Below are 18,273 nucleotides of genomic sequence, written 5' to 3'. Positions count from 1 at the left end.
AAATAAATATCTTTCAGGACGATTATCCTCCACAATAGTACCTGTGGTGATACGTTCTGATCGATGCACAAAACATTGATCTGAAAAAGCTGGCCAAACGTGAATTTAGAAAATTCGATCCAATCCTAAGGTTCTTGTTATTCAAGATACTTGAATGTACCAGAAAACGCAAACATTCTTTTTATATATATATGTTCAGAAAATGATTTTCTTTGCCAAAAGTCAACAGTTTTTTATCTAACCATGCTTTGCAACGTCATACGACCAAGCACCATCAAAAGTTCATTCATTACCGTGTTTCCTTTTTTCTCTTCTAGTTTTTAGGACCCCATCGCAAGTTTTTGATTAAAGAAAATGGCTCGCGGATCATTTGTAGCGGTCAGACTCGTTCCGAAACGTCGGTAACCAATCGATGAGATTTGAGCTTCGACACGACGAAGGAAACGAATTCCTCGAAGCTGGAAAAACACTTTGGTTGGACGTCAGGGTGGAACGAAAAAAAGAATGGGCTGGACGACGACGAGTCGAATGGAATGGACGTACATACGAAAGATCTAGACTGGTTTCGGCATCGACGTTCGTTGTATGTACCGAGGGGTATCCATTAGGGACAGAAGTATTCGCGCGCGAGATATATCGACGTCGCCCTGGAGGATTTATCGTGACAGCGGCGCTTGAAGGGATTGTAAATCCCCGTTTGAGGATCGCTGATACCAAGTTTTATGTGGGACATTAGTTGGGTGGGGCGTGGTTGAATGGTGCGGAGTCGAGAATAGCGCTAGAAAGACGAAAGAAGACACAGAGAAAGGAAAGAGGGTCTAAAAGGGGGGTTAGGTGGTAGAATGCAAGGAAGTAAGAAACGCTACGAACCGATAGAGACGGAGATAGATAGAGTGAGAGAAGGGGTGCTGCTTGGGCGCAATAAATTAGCTCGAAATGAAAGACAAATCGCCTCGGAGCTGTCCGCCCGTTCGCCCAACGTGATAGAAGTGCGCGGACCTAGCTGATGCCGACTGCTACTGCCTCCTTTTCCACCTTCCATCTTTCCACCGTCGCTCCTTCCTCCTACGTACCTCCTCCTTTCTCTTCCTTCCCTCGAGTTCTTGTCCTCTTCGCCTTGAATTCTCAATAGACCAATCCTCGGAGTGAAAAAGGAGACCGAGAGACTCGGTCCGTCCGACTTTTACCCTTCTTCTTTCGACTTGGCGTGTCACCGACCACTTTGACGGACGGCTGTCGATCCGCAAGGGACCACCCTTCCTACCCTACCCTCCCGCTACTCGCCGACTTTGTCCGTATCTTGAAAATTCCCCCTTTCGTCTTCTTCCCCGAATGCTTTACTTGACGCGCACTGACCAATTCTGACAATCTATTAGATCGGTAAGAAATTAACGTCGGTTTTCGAACTTTCGAACTTTCACGCTTGATTTTCAAATAAAAACCAGATTCTTCTACCTAAGGCCCGTATACAATATAATACGGGCGCAACCGAATCGAAATTAGTGTTACAAACCGTTTGCGCTCTTTATTTTACCTACTCCGCTATCTTTATTTTACCTAGATCCACGGTCGCATACAACTAGTTTCAGAGTGGTTTAAACCGATCAGTTGCACCCGTGCGCGATCGGCCTAAGGGTTAAAAGTGGTCAGTTGTCCAATCGCAGTAGAAATAGTCGGTATTTCGTTCCCGTGAATGAGAGTTCGGATAATCAAGTTTCTACTATAAACTGTATATATACACATCCCTTAAAATCGGAACTTTCTGTTTTAGACAGTGTCGATATTAAAAGTTCCCAATAATTCGCCTCCTTTTTTAGTCATAGTTGTTTCCTTCAGTGGTACAATATAGACCTTACTTTACAATTACGCAACTGGTTTTACCTTTCTTCTAACTCGTTGATTTGTTGATTACCCGTATCTACACGTTCGCGTGAACCGATACATCGAGTACCGAATTATAGATGGTGAACATGGACGGACCGAGTCGGATCCGATCGGATACGGTCTGAAAATTGTAGAACGACAGATACGGTTATCGTCCGGCAATACAATCAACCAAGTTTCCACGGATAGCAGACAATAAAGCTTTATGTATATTACTGGAGCCCGAACGCGAGCCGATATGGCGCGTACGTGAGCCTTTCGTCAAAGCTATCCAGCTCTTTTTCCAAGATGTTTTCGCGCAAGAAACTATTATATACAAGATAGAGGGTAAAAAATGCATCGTGCAATCCGGGTTACGACACTACGGAGAACAATGTAACGCGAGGTGTAATAATTTTGACATACGTACGAGCTTTATACGTATACTACGCAAATTCCGACCATTCGATACTTCCGATGAAAGTTACGATGAAAGTTAAGATAAAAGTTCCTTTTCTGAAAGGGTCTGGCTCCGCGGCTCCAAATAAGTCGGGATGGCATGAATACAATTTTTTGTCATGCGAGGAATTATTTTCTAGAAGAATGACTGAAAGTATCATTAATTTAATATATATATTATGTATCTGTACATTGATTTTTACATGGAAAAGAATAATTATTAAATATTTTATAAATTTTTGAGAAGAGCTTGCAAACGACATCCACCCTCGAGCGTCGTGACAGAGAAAGGGTTAATTGAGTATGCGCTCACTCGACCGAAACTTGGCGTAATTACAATTTCTTTTGCACAGGATTCAATGTACGCGGATTGTTCATTATCAGTATTATCGTGCGTATCGCGAGTCTGGACAAATTAAGAGAAAGATTTATTCTGACATTTGAAGAATCAAAAGAACCGAATACGCTGAAAGCAATATATTATATCATAATTGAATTCGCGGAGAGCACAGCTTTGCATACAGCACAAAAGCGAACGTTTTCAACCGGTTCCGAACTGAAGAATAGATGCACAAGAAAGTAAATTAGTCTAATTTATCTCGAGAATAAATGTGACGGTTAATCCCGATAGTGGACGCACAATTTCAACGTATCACGCACAGAACCCAAAACAATGATCGGTAGTAAAATCTATTACGTCAACATTCCATCCAGTGCGCGCAATAATCGATTAATTTTCGAGCTCATTTTTTTTTGAAAAATGATCCCTCGATAATTTATTCCATCGTTTCGATTTATTTCAGACTGTAAAGGTCCACCATTTTCGGCCGTGCCGTGAAAGTTGGCCAGTCCTGTATATTTTTTCATTGTTTATACTTTAGCAAATCACAAGTAACGCCAATCCGTATGTACAAGCGAAACGCGTAACGTGTACAAAATTTTGACATAAACGAGGTGTGTAATTTTGCAAAAAGCCCTCCCTTCTCTTTCGTTACATCCAAGGGTTGTCCAGAAAATAATTCATAGAGCAATCGCGACGGCAGCGGCAGCAGCACCAGCAGCAACAGCAGCAACAACAACACTAGCAGGACGAGCACACTGTTGCCGAGTGTCTGCGGCAAAATGAACGTTTTAATTCCCCTCCATAAAAGCCAACGACAAATCAAACGACTTTGACATGATTAACTGGCGGGCATAAATATCGGTATCAATGCGCGTGCACGACCAATGACGCGTCGCGCCATGCCACTGTTTCTTCCTCTTTTAACCACTGGCTATCTACCTATCCACCTATCCGTCTATTTATCTATTTATCTTTCTATCTATCCATCAATCTACCCCCCTATCTGTCCATCTATCTACCTATCTATCTGTCTGTCAGTCTGTCTGTCCGGCTAACTATACATCCGTGCGTCTAATCTGCCTGTTTACGCATCTATCTCTTCGCCTACCCTGCACCCACCCTGTACACCGTTTTTTAATCCAAAATCTTTATAAATCCAGCCATACTAATCCTGCAACAATATCTTTGAATAACACCCGAATATTTGATCACGAAATAATTTTGACGGTGATTAGGATTTACAAACATTGAATTTATTACGTTAACATGCTCGTTGATAGTTACTTGAACTCGTTAAATTTTTTAATTTTAGTGTCACGTATCAACGAAACATCATAAAATCAAATTGTTTCTTCCACCAAAATTTGTTTAACCCCATTTAGGGTGAGTCCATTATTATTTCGTGCTTGAAACACCGTACTACTACACGTGTAGGAAACAGCAGAGGGCGTGGAACGCGTGTGGGAGAATATTAAACGTACAAACGTACGAATTAACGTGCACAGGGATCGGTATGAAAAGCGTAAGAGTAAGAGTTAAAAGATGTTCGTTGCACGCGAGATCAAACGCAATAGCGATTGTATGCAAATGCCAGAGCAGCCAGCCCGATCGAAAGCAACACACAATTTCTATTTGAAAGGAACGCGACGCGAGGACAGCTTGGTGGTGGTTCCAAATATGTACACGATCTATGGAGTCTGAATCGAATCCAGGATACTCGAAGGGGAAGGATCCAACGAACTTTGCGAATCATACGAATACATAAATTAAAAAAATTATCAGTTTTGAGTTTCTCTTATCATTGCATTGTGTACGCTCTCCTTTTTCCACCATCAGGCTTTAATATCTGATGATGTTAAATTGATATTCATTTCATCCGACCATGTTACAGGTTTCTATTGATCGATAATCTAATCCATGTACTATTTCGCAAAATTTAACACCAACACGCTATAGTTTTCGATACAAACAAATTTTAAGTAATTTTGCCTTCTTCCTTCAAAGATTATTCTTTAAGTGTGACTAAAGTCATTTCTTTATACCCATGTCAATAAATACAGAACAAAAGAATTGTTGAATAATTGTATTCAATTGTGATTATTGTTCTATTACTTCTCTTTAATTCTAAACAAATTTAACACTCCTTCCATCATCCTTTCTCGAAACGGTAGAACACGATATGACGCAAACGAGTATGATTATCGTGATTAGCACGAGCATGTCGATGAATTTTCTCCTAAAAAAATTTCAAATGACAGAACGGTCCAAAAAAGAGCATTGAATAATTATTCATCAACCCAATATTTTCCTAAAATGATTTCTCACGATTACGTATCGAGTTATGCCCTTGTTTCTAGAGTCTTTTCGTATTACGCGTAAGTATTTACATGCGATTCAGTCTACTGGAGCGGCCGACAGCACAAAGGTCGAGAGAATTTCAGGAATCCTTGGAAAGTTGAAAAACTTCCCGGTTGGTATACGTAAGAAACTGGGTTACGGCAACAGGTGGCTACTAAAGTAAATATACGCACATTTCGTCTACTCCTTAGGACTGCGAAAGGATCATTATGTACATATTTGGATTTTTCTACTATTAATTGTCGCCATCCTCTTTCCGCAATTCGTCGCCGATGCGCACGGCAAACGAAACCAAACTCGCTCCTTCGAAACTCCATGTCTGTCACCAAACAAAAAACATGAAAATTATCACATTTAATGTACCTTTGCGACAGATCGACCTTGTTTCTTTGTTTCGTTACAAATTTAACATTTAACGAGCTGTGGGAATCATTGTAGCACAAGTCTACAAGAGTAAATAGCTGAAATACGCTCCAGTTTCAAAGAGACACAAAAAGATGTATGGAGATAATGTGTGTACGATTGTTAATTTTTTTCTAATTTACATCATAAATGCTCCTAGTATTTATCACACGAATTATGTTTCTGTCATCCAGACATGTACACAGGAAAATCTATTTCACTCTTTTCTTGATAATCTTTTTCTATTTTTTCCTAACTGCTCTTAGACATTAACTACAATGATTGTTTCTTTCTCGACCTTTGTATTACCCGAAGAAACGATTAATTCTAAAGGCGAGGGGTGTTGAAGACTTGAAATAACCACAAAATTTTTCGAAACGCCAATTTCTTCTGGCTGTCAGTGGTCAGACAAGTTTATCGAACAAAACGTGAACAATGTGAAGACGAAAATGAAAACAGAAAAGTCATCGCTCTTGGACTCGAAGGACCACGCTGCACAAAGGTCTAATTACCCATAAATTCGTTGATTTACAGCGGTCGAGAAATGTAAATATGAAATATGAAAATGAGGATAGAGGTAATAAATTTGATGTACGAGGCTCCGTAGGGTCGTTCATGAAGGCGTCCATCATCGACCTTGACAAGCTTCTTTGTCTGGTAACGGCAGTCGAGAACCATTTCAGTCTCCCCGTCTCTCACTTCCACCCTCACCCTTTCTGTTATTTTCCATACCCGTCGCGACCCTTTATCCACTTCTGACGTGTAAGTCACACGGGCACAGAGGGAATCACAAATTTTCTCTGCAATCGCTAAAGAAATCGGGTTCTTAATGCAATTATATGGTTCGTATACGTGTTCGAAAAGTTTTTATGAAATGAAAACTTCAGATTAATTGTTTTGTAATTAAGAAAAAAAAAGCATTGAAAATCTTTAAGAATATTTAAAATGACTGTATTCGTTTTTTCTGTAAAATTATTGAATAACTATGCCAACCCTCACGGTAGAAACTCATAAATAGTTGTTATATGGATCCCAATCGCCATACTGGTTAATTTATAACTTATTAAACGAAAATAATGTAAATGAAATGGGATTACGTTTGAATGTGAATCTGTATGTATTATCGACATAGTGCTGATAACGAAGGTTGCTATATACAGTGATCTTCCGTAGGTAAATGTTCCAAAGTATACCAACTGAGAACGTAATCAAAATATTCATAATACAAGATGTAGAAATCTACAGAAGATAATGCAGAGACATCATCTGTCGATAAATTACCATTGGATTTAAAGATATAGAAATCTACAAGAGAAATAATGCAGAGGTGACATCTTTCAATCGTATAAAAACGAAAATGTACATTATTAATTTAGAAGATTTGATGCATCCGTGAAAGGTTGAGGTCCTCACGATCGGAAAATGGCACGCGGATAGTAAGAATTATCAAGAAATACAATAAAAAGTATTCACGGCGAACGATCGTATCAGATAACGATGGCGTCGGCTTACATTAAAGATGAGCAAGGTAATAACCTTTTTCGCTCCGTTCAAACACTTCGGTTACTTCAACGATTGAACTATTTATAACCTATAAGATGTAAACAACCTATATTGCTGAAAAATGTAAGCCGTATTCTGATATCTATTCTTTTCTACATCATAACTAAACATCAACAGATTCTCTGATACAAAATAAATACTCGGTTTAATGTAACTCAATGAAATCAGTGTAATAAAAATATTTATACGTTTAATACATTTTTGTATACATCAAATTTACTTCTTGCAAACATTTTTATAGGTGGAACGTTCATCCCTGCTAGTCAACGTCCAGATGGCACATGGCGTAAGCCACGTCGTGTCAAAGATGGCTATATACCACAGGAAGAAGTACCACTGTATGTAATAATTTGTATAATATTTGTGTCAATTCTTTTTTTCTTGATGTGTAATGTTCTTGCTATTTGTCTTTTCAGGTATGAAAGCAAAGGTAAACAAATAAAAAATAAACCTATATATCCAATAGGTGCAAGTCCAGAGTTCATTGCGGAGCATAAAGCTAAACATGAAGCGTTATTAGCAGCTAAGAGTAAAACTGTTTCTGGGGTACAAGTTAAGACAGAAGTTAAAAAGAAGAAGAAAAAGAATAAAAATAAAACAACTGAACGTATAACAGAAGAGTTGGCTAAAACTAGTATCTCTGAACCAGAACAAAAGAAAGAATCCTTGCCACACAATAATAAAGTGCAATCTAAAACAAAATCAATACCAAATGATCAAACTCCTACCCCAAAAGCAAATGCTGTAAGTGAATCTGATACTGCCACACCAGATCCACAAAAAAGATTAAAAACTCTGAGGAAAAAGATTCGAGAAATCGAAACATTGGAACAAAAAATAAAAGCTGGGTTGTTAAAAAATCCAGAGAATGAAATACTTGATAAATTGTCGAGGAAGTCTGAAATCTCGAAAGAGATTAAACGATTAGAGGCAAGTCAATAGAAAAAGGGGGATCGAAAAAAAAGTATATTTACACACTCTCATTTATCATCACTTTGTAGTTGTACCTAAACCAATGTGTGTTTCGTAAAGTTTAAAACGATTTTAATACAGTCTTATGCAATATCATACTTTCATCCTCTTTATACAGTAAACAAATGGCAATATAGAACTGTACATTTATGTTGAGATTGAAATCGGATACTAATAAATTTAGTACATTTAATGTCACTGTGTGAAAGACCAATCAATCAGATTTTAATAAAAAATTGTTTTTGCATACTACACGTTGTTGTTTATGTCATCAGAAATAAATACTATATGGATGCAAACGGAATTCATTTTCATTTGTTAAATTCTCAAGGACCTATCATATAACTATGCTCATGAAATACTAGGGATTTTACTTGACAAAACTACTGTCAACAACAGTAAATTACACTAGCGCGAATATACCTTAGGTAAGATGCTATAGGGTGGATCCACAACAGTGATGGGGAAAACCCTAGGCTTCGAATAAATCTGAAGTTTGCTGATATGTCTATCTTCTTTCCTCTTTTGAAAATTTTCCAAAGAAGGAAACGAGACAAACATATCGGCAAACTTCAGATTCATTCCAAGTCTAGGGTTTTGCCCATCTCTGCTCTGATCCACAAAGCTACCGCTCACTGAGCCGCTTTGTGAGCGAAGCGCTAGTGGCGCCATTGGTGGAAAAACGCCCAAGCTTCTAATGAAAATAGTTCCCACGATTTATGTAAGATGGCGCTACCGATATCTTTTTAAAAAATTCTTCTTCGTTTCTCATAACTACATTATTAGTACGATTATTTACTTTACACCACTGCGATATATTAATTAATACGTCTAATTTATCATTTTTAGAAATATATATTTAATGCAGTAATAATTATCGACACTTTACTTAGTGGCGCTATCTAGCAGCTACAGCCGGAACTATTTTCACTACAAACTTGGACATTTTTCTACCGATGGCGCTACTGGTATTAAAACCAGAATTAGTATAGTTCTGTGATTGTTGAAAAGTGTGGCACTTCGAGCATGTAACTATTTGTAATCAATCGTATGTAGAACGAACACAGAAAATGTAGATAAAACTTTGCCAGACATCTAGGCAGCCTTTCTTTCCATTAAATTCATATACATGAAACCTGATCATTTTTATTCGATACCATACTGTTTGTAGTCAAAATGAAATTGGGTGGAATTAAATCTACGAAACGGTCGCGGAACAGATTGAAGAGAACGTTATTCGGTTGACTATCCGTGAATGAATAATTAATGTCATCGAATTAATTAAACTTAAATGCCTCTCGGCAGCAAACCCGAATGTGTCAAGTGTGGGACACAAGAAACCCCGCTTTGGCACTCGACCGAAGCCGGTAACCTTTGTAATTCTTGTCTCGAAGAAGAGAGAAGTTCTGAAACGAGTACGAACACAAAAGCTGAAGATGAAGACAAGGCAGGATCGCTGAAGCCTACCAGGAGAAGCACAAGGATTACGAGATACTGCAATTTGAAGTCCACTATTCCACACAAAGTTGTACCTAAAGGAAAAGGACGAAGAAATTTATTTAAAAAAACTGTATGTTAAGCAACTGAACGTTAATGAACTGTACGTTTATCATTGAAAAACAATCTATGTTGTTTGTCTTATTTTTAGCCAGTTAAGGCACCAACAGCTACAGCAACCCCAGTTACAAGTAATTTTGTGTTTTACAAAGGCACTTATTTTCAAGTGGGAGATATTGTTTCTATGCAAGATATAGAAGGAGGGACTTATTACGCTCAAATTCGTGGTTTACTCACAGATCAATACTGTGAAAAAAGTGCTGCAGTTACTTGGCTCTTGCCTACTACGGCAAGGTAATATATCCAATTTATCAATGAAATATTTTAATGAATCTCTGTTGAAATAAACAAGTTCCCTATACAAAATGCATATAAATCATATATTTTGATATACATTTTAACCTTGTGAATTCTTTTAAAAAAGAACATTATTCATTTACAAATAAAATAAAGAGCAAGTATAAGTTTATTTATTTATTTTAAAGACTTTTTATTACTTGCATTCCACCTACCTTGTTCCACTTTATTTGTAGGCAATCTTTTTTTTTTTTAATTGATCTATGAGAATCAAAACATAAATTACAATATGTGAATGATGTGATTATCATATAGAAAACTGTATAAATGAATTAGTTTATTAATCTTAAGAAACAGAAAGTAATATATGTATATATATATTTGGTCTTCAGTCCACCACCAGATGAAGGATTTAGTCCTGAAACATACATTATAGGCCCAGAAGAAGATCTCCCACGCAAACTGGAATGCATGGAATTTGTAATGCATGCTCCATCAGATTACTACAAATTGAAAAATACACCATATCCACCACCACTCACGGAAAGAAGTACTGGATATATATGGACTACACTCCGAAATGAAATTGCTACATCTAAAAAATAATTTTTTATTTTGTAAATTTGTTTTATATCTATCAAAATTTTTGTTTAATTTCTTATAGATATAAATAATAAAGAATCCTATTTTAAAAGATGGTACAAAAACATTGAAAATATACCTAGATTTCTTGATGATTCTTAAAAAATAAAAATTGACATGCAGTATTAGAACATTTATTTGGTACTTGTTTGATACATATAACAACAATATCCAACATCTTTGATGATAACTAAATGGAAATGTTCACAAATGAGATAATACTAACTATACTGCTTCGGATATATCAAACAAAATGGAATTATGAGTTATACTATAATGGAAATATACTTTTTTTTAGTATTATATAAGAATGATGTAACTTCTGTAAAATGTAGTATCAGTACATTTAAGTTTATAAATCTTTACCTTTTTTGAATGAAAATAGTATTTCAGTTACTTCAAACCCTTGCTTTTTCGAAGCCAGATATAAACATTCGTTAAATTTGATAATCAAAATCCTCTTCAATATAGAAATGATCTCTACAAGCCTTAAAGCTTAAAACACTCTTCACTTTCTAATTCTTGTACTGATGAGATGGGACCATACGAAGAGTTTGCAGAGAGTATTGGTACATTCTCATTCACTTGAAGAGAGGGGAAAAAAACCCTTGCTGTAGGACTTGCACTTGAAATTGTAGAGGAAACCAGTCAGCTTGGGGCCAACGAAGTAACGGCTGGTCAGAATTTGAGATCTTTTATAGCTTGCGGCAAGTCAGGTAACTTCATATCCTTTATCTGTTGCGGTATATTCATATTCTTGACAGCAGAAACAGCACGCGCTGGTGCTGCTGTGATTCCTGCCTGCACATACCATATGGATGGAAAAAAATGGAAAACGGAAAAATTTAAAGGATTTTTGAACTAAAATTAATTAGTAGAAGTAAAGACAAATGAGTAGCTACGCAATACATATTTTATTCTTAGAGCATAGCGACGTATACATTTGCATTAAGGCACTGTTATCCGAGCAGACATGTACAAACGATAGCACCGTCATGCGTGTTATGAGTATTTATTTTGTAAAGCTACGAAAAATTTGTTTTGAAATCTTTTGTGAAATAGAAAACAAAAGGGATCACAGATAAACTATACAAAGGAATGAAAGTGTACAAAATGGTTTGATCTCTTTACTGCCGATTTACTTAGGGAGGGGGCCCCAGAAGGACAAACGGACGAGGTGAGCAAGATCGTCCTGATTTGTAAGTTCCCTAAAATTCATGTTAGGTCAATCAGTCCTACCACCATATGAAATTGCTCTACAAAACATTCCAATGCATGCACAGCTAACGCATAAACTGCTATAGGCTGTTAACTTCTTCAAGCCCAAACAGCTACTCTTGGTGAAGTTTTATGTCATTTTACTTATGATTTCATTTTGCCAAAAATGTTTGATTCTACTAAAATTTAATTGGGCCCAAAAAGTTAAGGGATATTTACGTAAATTGGTTATTACAACTGTGACTAACCAAATTAAACTTTATCACGGTGCACTGCTATTTTGTATACAAAATTTATCATCTTTGATACTCATGATCAAACTATACGACAAAAGCTTAAAAATGTACAAACATGTATTCATCTGTTGAATATTAACCATAAAAATTGACTTACCTCTTGTTTTTCCAATTTATTTTGATCTTCAATTCTTGTTAGTATCTCAGTCATATTAGTTTCTAAAACCATTCCACCCATCACTAATTCATTAAGTATGTAATGAACTTTGTCTACGTGGAAGATGAGATCCAATTCACAAACATTTTCAAAACATTTATCCAATGTTTCAACGAAGACTTGTATTAAGTCTAAAATTCCCAACTCTGATTCTGAACTATCAACACAAAATACAAAGTATAATGTTGCATAATGCCGATAAATCAACTTGTAATCGGATCCACCTATTAAACTTCCACCTTCCAAAAAATTACAGACATTATCATCTCTTTTTGAAACTAGTTGAAATGTTTCTTTTATTATCTGCTGTTGCATATCCTCGTTCTGAAAAACAGTTCCTATTAAATTCAACAATGAGAATCAACAATAGCATCCAAATCCAATTACTTTGTTATACTTACAAAATATTGATAAAATTTCGAAAGTCGAGGTTTCCCATGATTATTGAATACTAGAATAGCTTTAATCATGACTGATGATCAGTTAACAAGATCAACGGTAATTTCGTTTTTTCTACACCGAAAATTTATGTTCATTTGTATATATACGAGACGATTGAAATTTCGAATCTAAAATATGTTAAATATGCGACAAGAATATAACTAACTTTTCTTAAACATCACAGTATCGAAGAGACACGTATTCACAATCGGTTTAATCAATATTAAAACAACGATAAAAATTAAACTAATAAACGCTCCAATATTTTCAAATCTCTTCACAAACTTTGTACTTTCGCTACTCTCTTCTGATCTTTGTATACGTTCTCATTAATGATAGTAATATTGAATATTGATAGTAATAATGAAAAAACTGTACAATACGATAAGTATAAACTACGGTAATTAAAAGTTGATTCTTTAGTGTTGATAATTCAGGAAACACTGTAATCCGTAGCCCTCCATAGCCCCCTGGTGGTCTAGTTAGTCAGAGAGGTTAGGTGAGGTTAGCTACTTAGTTACAGGTTGAATTTTTTGACAAACCGTTTCGATGTAATTCCGTGTGTCAGTGTGCTTGGAAGCACGGAGTGAGATTGGAGCGAAGTGGCTCCTTTCGTTTTATTTTTTTTTGTAATTCATCCATAGCATGTGTTATCAAAATTGTGTGATACTCTTTAATAGGTCGTAAATTTCATCATACGACAAAAGTAAATGGAGATATGTCAAATGCAGCACAGTAACGCAGTAATCACATCTCAAAGGTAAGCTTGTTTACAGAGTTTGCATTCAACTTGACAGGTATATTGGAACTTTTGTATGGAATTTTCATTGTATCGAAGAATATCATTCAGAAAGAGAATCGTTATTTCGAATGCCTAAGAAAATGAATAATACTTACATGCGAAAGTTGTCGCGCCGACTTTTCGTAAAAAATTCATTTAGTGAGGTGATTTATATACATCTGTAATTTAATTGAACATGTTTACATCACATTTCAATCGATATATTTTTTAAGAAAAGCATTGTAAAAAGCTTGATTCTCGTTATAACAATTGTTTGACTTCACTATGTAAAGCTAAATCATTTCTAAGGATGTCATAACATTTGATTTATTGTTCCATTCGTTTTCACAATGGAACATTCATTTGGTTCTCTAACATTATTACAAATGTTTGTTGATCTTTTAAGTAATTACTTTGCTTATGTAATCTTTTCTTCTGAAATAATGAAGTCTACTTTTTATTGACTTGATATAAGAAAGACATGTTATTTGTGCTTAGATGGACAGATTGCGACTATTGCCATTGGAATTGCCATCAGCCACCAATATAAACACTAATGGAACAGTTAAAGGAAAAGTTTCATTTGTTCGACGATTAGCAGTAGGATTTGTTATTTTGGCTACACTAGGTTTATTATATGTGCCAGCATATCATTCTGCCCAAAGCCCATTCTCAGGCTTAGGTGAGACTCCGTCCCCTGCAAAATCTATTGGTGTTTCGCACTTGGTAGCCTCCGTTGGTATGCATTCACTAACATTGCTCAAAGTTGTATTGCAATATAAACTAACTGATCTTTTTTTTTTCTTAATTGATTTTGCTTTAACTTTCTCTTTTGTAAAGACAATAAATATGAAAGAAATAATAGTCATAATTTATCTTTAAAATCTAATGATGTAAGCCTAAAAAATTGAAACTTTTGATACATATAGCATTTACATAAAAATGTCTATGTATTATAAATACAAAATATCAATAAATAAAATAACTATCATCATTATAATAACAATTATAGATAATTTGTTTTATTCTGTACATCATAAATTTTAGCAACAAATAAAAATTAATTTTTGATGGTAGAGAGAGTATTAGCACAAATCATATAATTTTTCTTCTCCTTTATATTCATTATAGAGTACATTTACATAATCTGGATTTACACCAAAGTTATAACTTTTATATACCTATACCATAGAATATTAATTCTTACCCTCTAGGGAACAGTGTCGAAGCTGGTCATTGTCTGCTAGAGGATAAGAACTTGTGCTTTCTAACTGTGTACATAAAATTGTAACTTTGGTATAAATCTAAATCATGAAAATATACTCATAGTGTGCTTGAGTGATGCTGAAGTTGATTGAATATTTATTTCTATTAGCATGCACAAAGCCAAAATTTAAGGGGAAGAATTTTTTATTATAATTTTACTTATAAGATTTAGAACAAAATATTTTTAAAAAATCCATTTACAGCACAGCTACCAGGATGGGCATATAATACTTCAAGAGATCTTTGTTTATATATTCATCCAGAAAATACAACCTCAGTTTTAAGTCCTACTGGTATTTGTTCTCCACCGCTGTATCTCCTAATAGTTATTTGTTCGGCTGTTATGAATCTCAAAGCCCGTGCAGCTATAAGAAATACTTGGGCTAATAGAAATAATTTAGATAGTATATATAATTCAACAGTAAGGATAGCATTTCTTTTGGGAGAAAGTGACAACGATACAATTAATGTACGTAGTTGTATAAAGTAATGGGCTTAATAAATGAAAGCTTTGATAACAAATTTGAAAATAAATTATTTTACAGAGCATAATAGCTGAAGAAAGTCATCAATTCAATGATATTATCCAAGAAAAATTTTATGATACATATAATAACTTAACATTAAAGTCTGTAATGATGTTGAAATGGATAACATCAAATTGTGGTCAAGCTAAGTACCTCATGAAAACAGACGATGATATGTTTGTAAATATTCCTATTTTAATGAAGACATTACAATCAAGATCGCAAGCTACCAATACATTATTAGGTTCTCTTATTTGCAATGCAAAGCCTATTTTAGATCCAAATAACAAATGGTAAGTAAAACTTTGTCACAGGATAAATATATATAGTAAAATGTATATATACATAGTCCATCAATGTTTGTTTGTTTAGGTATGCACCAAAATATATGTATTCAGAGACAATATATCCTAATTATTTATCGGGTACGGGGTATGTGATGAGTCTAGATGTGGCATTTAAATTGTATCAAACAGCATTAACAACACCACTGCTTCATTTAGAAGATGTTTATATCACAGGTCTTTGTGCAAAACATGCAAAAATACGACCTGTAAATCATCCTGGTTTTAGTTATGTTCCAAGGAAATTGGATCCTTGCATATTAAAAAATGTTATCACAACGCACAAAGTTAATGTGTCTAATATGTATGTGATATGGAGCAAACTAAATGATACAAATCTTTCTTGCAGTAAACACTCTCATACTGATAAAAAATCAGTTACTTTAAGTAGAAATGGTAGAAATGTTGGATATTATATAGTGAAAAGAAGAACCGTTAATAAGTGTGTATAAAGTAAATAGAATTTTTAATATTAAACCTATTATTTATTATCGATATAATGTTTATTAAAAATAAGCAAATCAATGAATACTAAGAAAAGTTCCAAAATAAATCACCTAGTATTCTCAATCAATTATCATAAAAGATACTTTTATTAAGATTTTTAATAGATGTGAATATGCTTCTAAATTTTTGAATCTCGAACTTTAACCAATTCTTGTACTAGTTTCTTTGCTATACTCTATTGTACCTTCCATGTATTTTTACTGCAAGAAAGATTTTTAACTGATATTTAATAAATAATTGAAGGTTTTATACACTATTTTTCCATTTGAATAGTAGTAGGTTTTAAGGAAACGCTGTCAATTAGATTTCCTGTGTGAGTAATTAACTTCTTTGCCTACTTACATAAAATTTGGATAATTAAGTACCGAACACGCGTCTGACCGTTGTGTGAAAAATTAGGAATTACACTTAAAACAAAGAATTTCGTTAATTTCATATCTTATCAGCTACTTCCCATAGATATTAAAATGGTATATGTTTATATATATATCACATAGAACCATTATTAAAAATACATACTCGTAAATATCTCGTATACAAAATATCAGTTCTCGTAGTCAAAATATTTCATTTAAGTTTTAAACATATTTTTAACCGATCCAACCAGAAACTATTTTAAAAATTACGACGCAGGTTTCAAATACAGCCGATGTTATAAAAGTATCGTAAAAATTGTGATTTACAAAAGATAATCTCAAAGATCTGAAGTGACTGTACGATATTTAACACAGAATGATCTGAAACATTAGTATGTAATACTAAGGATGATAATTTTACATACTTTACAAAACTCGCGATACTTTACAAAACTACGATAACCAAACGTTGTCCTTAACTTTATCACGCTTCCGTTAGAATCTCATTAACTTTAACAGACGTAGTTAAATACTTATATAAGCTTTTAATTTGTGTAAAAAGACTTCAATGTTTGTATTTTATTTCGAATTGTCCTCATATTTTTATAAAAATTGAAACCTTTTTTTTAGCAATATATTTAACATTCCGTATTACGATAAAATATCTGATATTTTCAATAAGTATTATATTAAATGACGTTCATTTTTTTTAAAAAGCTCGTAATGAATTTTTTTAATTATCGTATTTATCTGCATAAGTATAATGATATTACGAAAAATATATAAAATATGTTAGAAGTGTATTACATTACACTAATCGCCTAAACAAAAAGAAGTTTCTTTAAAATAAATAATTGACTTTTACACGTTCTAGAAGAATTGTTATATGAATACATATAAATATATATTTTGCTATTTATACTTAATGCTAATAGCTTTTTACAGTTGATTCCTTTCGAAAAAAATTATTTATGTAAAATCTGCATATTCGTGATGCTACTTATAAAATAATATCGATATTTTTTTCACGTTTAGGTACTGTGATTGTTTAAAAAATTTAATTGTACAATTTTTGAATTTAGTACCTGTCATTTATTGATTACATTATTAAAATATTAGAAGTAGTAAGTTCATTCATCCAATTCATGATGAATGTATCTTGTGCATAATACCACTAATAAGGCTGTACAATGATATTTATTTATAAGTATCAACGATTTACATTTAGCAATTAAGAATTCGATGTAGCCTAATGTATGCTATGATTATATAATATAAAATTTTGTAAGAGTTCATTATGATGTATCAATTCAGACATATATAATGATGATGATGATATTAACAATCGCATTTTAATATTCTGATTAACTGAAGTCACTATCATCTGATTCATAATCATAATATGCATACAAAAATTGCATTTCTTGATGATCCTATTATAGGGTATTTAACTTAGTGTGTCAATAGTTAAATCAATTAAGTAATAAAAATTCAAACTTTTAAATTGATTTACCTTATCAAATGCAATTGGTTTACTAATTGTGAAAGAAATTAGAATTACTAATGACTCTGGAATATCTTAGTGGCCTTAGAAAATTGTGTTTTATTTTGTACAAATACATTGCTCTAGCGCTTAATAAACTCCTACCACATTGCAAAATTTGGTGCTAAATAACAATTAATTAATTATATATTTGTTGTACATAATCCTCTATAAATCGCTATTTAGTTTTTAAACAGACTTGATTTTTTTAAACATTTGTTTCTATTGAATTATCAGACATTTATGTGGTCTAATGATAATTGTAAAATAGAAAAAGAGAATGATATTCAGAATTTGCAAAACTGTGATTTTTTTATATTCAAATATCCTTAATATTTAAAACTGTAATAAAAACAACATTATGTACTTTGATGTTCAAAT

The 18,273-nt window shown here is 33.8% G+C and overlaps 4 protein-coding genes across 8 annotated transcripts; 3 read left to right on the top strand and 1 right to left on the bottom strand.

Moving 5' to 3' along the window:
* The first annotated feature begins 6,798 nt into the window (after positions 1–6,798).
* On the top strand, positions 6,799–8,263 carry LOC128874773 (partner of Y14 and mago). Its single transcript, XM_054119832.1, has 3 exons — positions 6,799–6,953; positions 7,230–7,326; positions 7,405–8,263. The coding sequence occupies exons 1-3, from the start codon at positions 6,923–6,925 to the stop codon at positions 7,928–7,930; spliced, it is 654 nt and encodes a 217-aa protein (XP_053975807.1). The 5' UTR covers positions 6,799–6,922; the 3' UTR covers positions 7,931–8,263.
* Positions 8,264–8,948: 685 nt separating this feature from the next.
* On the top strand, positions 8,949–10,508 carry LOC128875924 (GATA zinc finger domain-containing protein 1). The gene is made up of 3 exons (XM_054121952.1): positions 8,949–9,530; positions 9,609–9,811; positions 10,207–10,508. Exons 1-3 carry the CDS (start codon positions 9,252–9,254, stop codon positions 10,418–10,420), a joined length of 696 nt encoding a protein of 231 aa, XP_053977927.1. The 5' UTR covers positions 8,949–9,251; the 3' UTR covers positions 10,421–10,508.
* A 66-nt stretch (positions 10,509–10,574) lies between these two features.
* LOC128875926 (AP-3 complex subunit sigma-2) lies at positions 10,575–13,034 on the bottom strand. Of its 4 annotated transcripts, XM_054121953.1 has the most exons (4): positions 12,735–13,022; positions 12,529–12,640; positions 12,068–12,451; positions 10,575–11,257 (listed from the first exon to the last, which is right to left on the bottom strand). In XM_054121953.1, the coding sequence occupies exons 2-4, from the start codon at positions 12,595–12,597 to the stop codon at positions 11,135–11,137; spliced, it is 576 nt and encodes a 191-aa protein (XP_053977928.1). In that variant the 5' UTR covers positions 12,598–12,640; positions 12,735–13,022; the 3' UTR covers positions 10,575–11,134. The 4 variants fall into 4 exon arrangements, with proteins under 4 accessions (XP_053977928.1, XP_053977930.1, XP_053977931.1 ...); XM_054121955.1 differs by having other exon boundaries at positions 12,068–12,465; positions 12,529–13,023; XM_054121956.1 differs by lacking the exon at positions 12,529–12,640 and having other exon boundaries at positions 12,735–13,023.
* Positions 13,035–13,187: 153 nt separating this feature from the next.
* LOC128875922 (beta-1,3-galactosyltransferase 1-like) lies at positions 13,188–18,258 on the top strand. Of its 2 annotated transcripts, none has more exons than XM_054121950.1 (5): positions 13,188–13,328; positions 13,848–14,031; positions 14,819–15,084; positions 15,161–15,435; positions 15,515–18,258. In XM_054121950.1, the coding sequence occupies exons 2-5, from the start codon at positions 13,848–13,850 to the stop codon at positions 15,936–15,938; spliced, it is 1,149 nt and encodes a 382-aa protein (XP_053977925.1). In that variant the 5' UTR covers positions 13,188–13,328; the 3' UTR covers positions 15,939–18,258. The 2 variants fall into 2 exon arrangements, with proteins under 2 accessions (XP_053977925.1, XP_053977924.1); XM_054121949.1 differs by having other exon boundaries at positions 13,848–14,088.
* The last annotated feature ends 15 nt before the right edge of the window (positions 18,259–18,273 follow it).

The sequence above is a fragment of the Hylaeus volcanicus genome, chromosome 4, assembly GCF_026283585.1.
Source record: "Hylaeus volcanicus isolate JK05 chromosome 4, UHH_iyHylVolc1.0_haploid, whole genome shotgun sequence".
Taxonomy (NCBI): Eukaryota; Metazoa; Arthropoda; class Insecta; order Hymenoptera; family Colletidae; genus Hylaeus; species Hylaeus volcanicus.
Note: the sequence above shows the minus strand (reverse complement) of the source record. Positions and strands in the feature narration are given on the sequence as shown.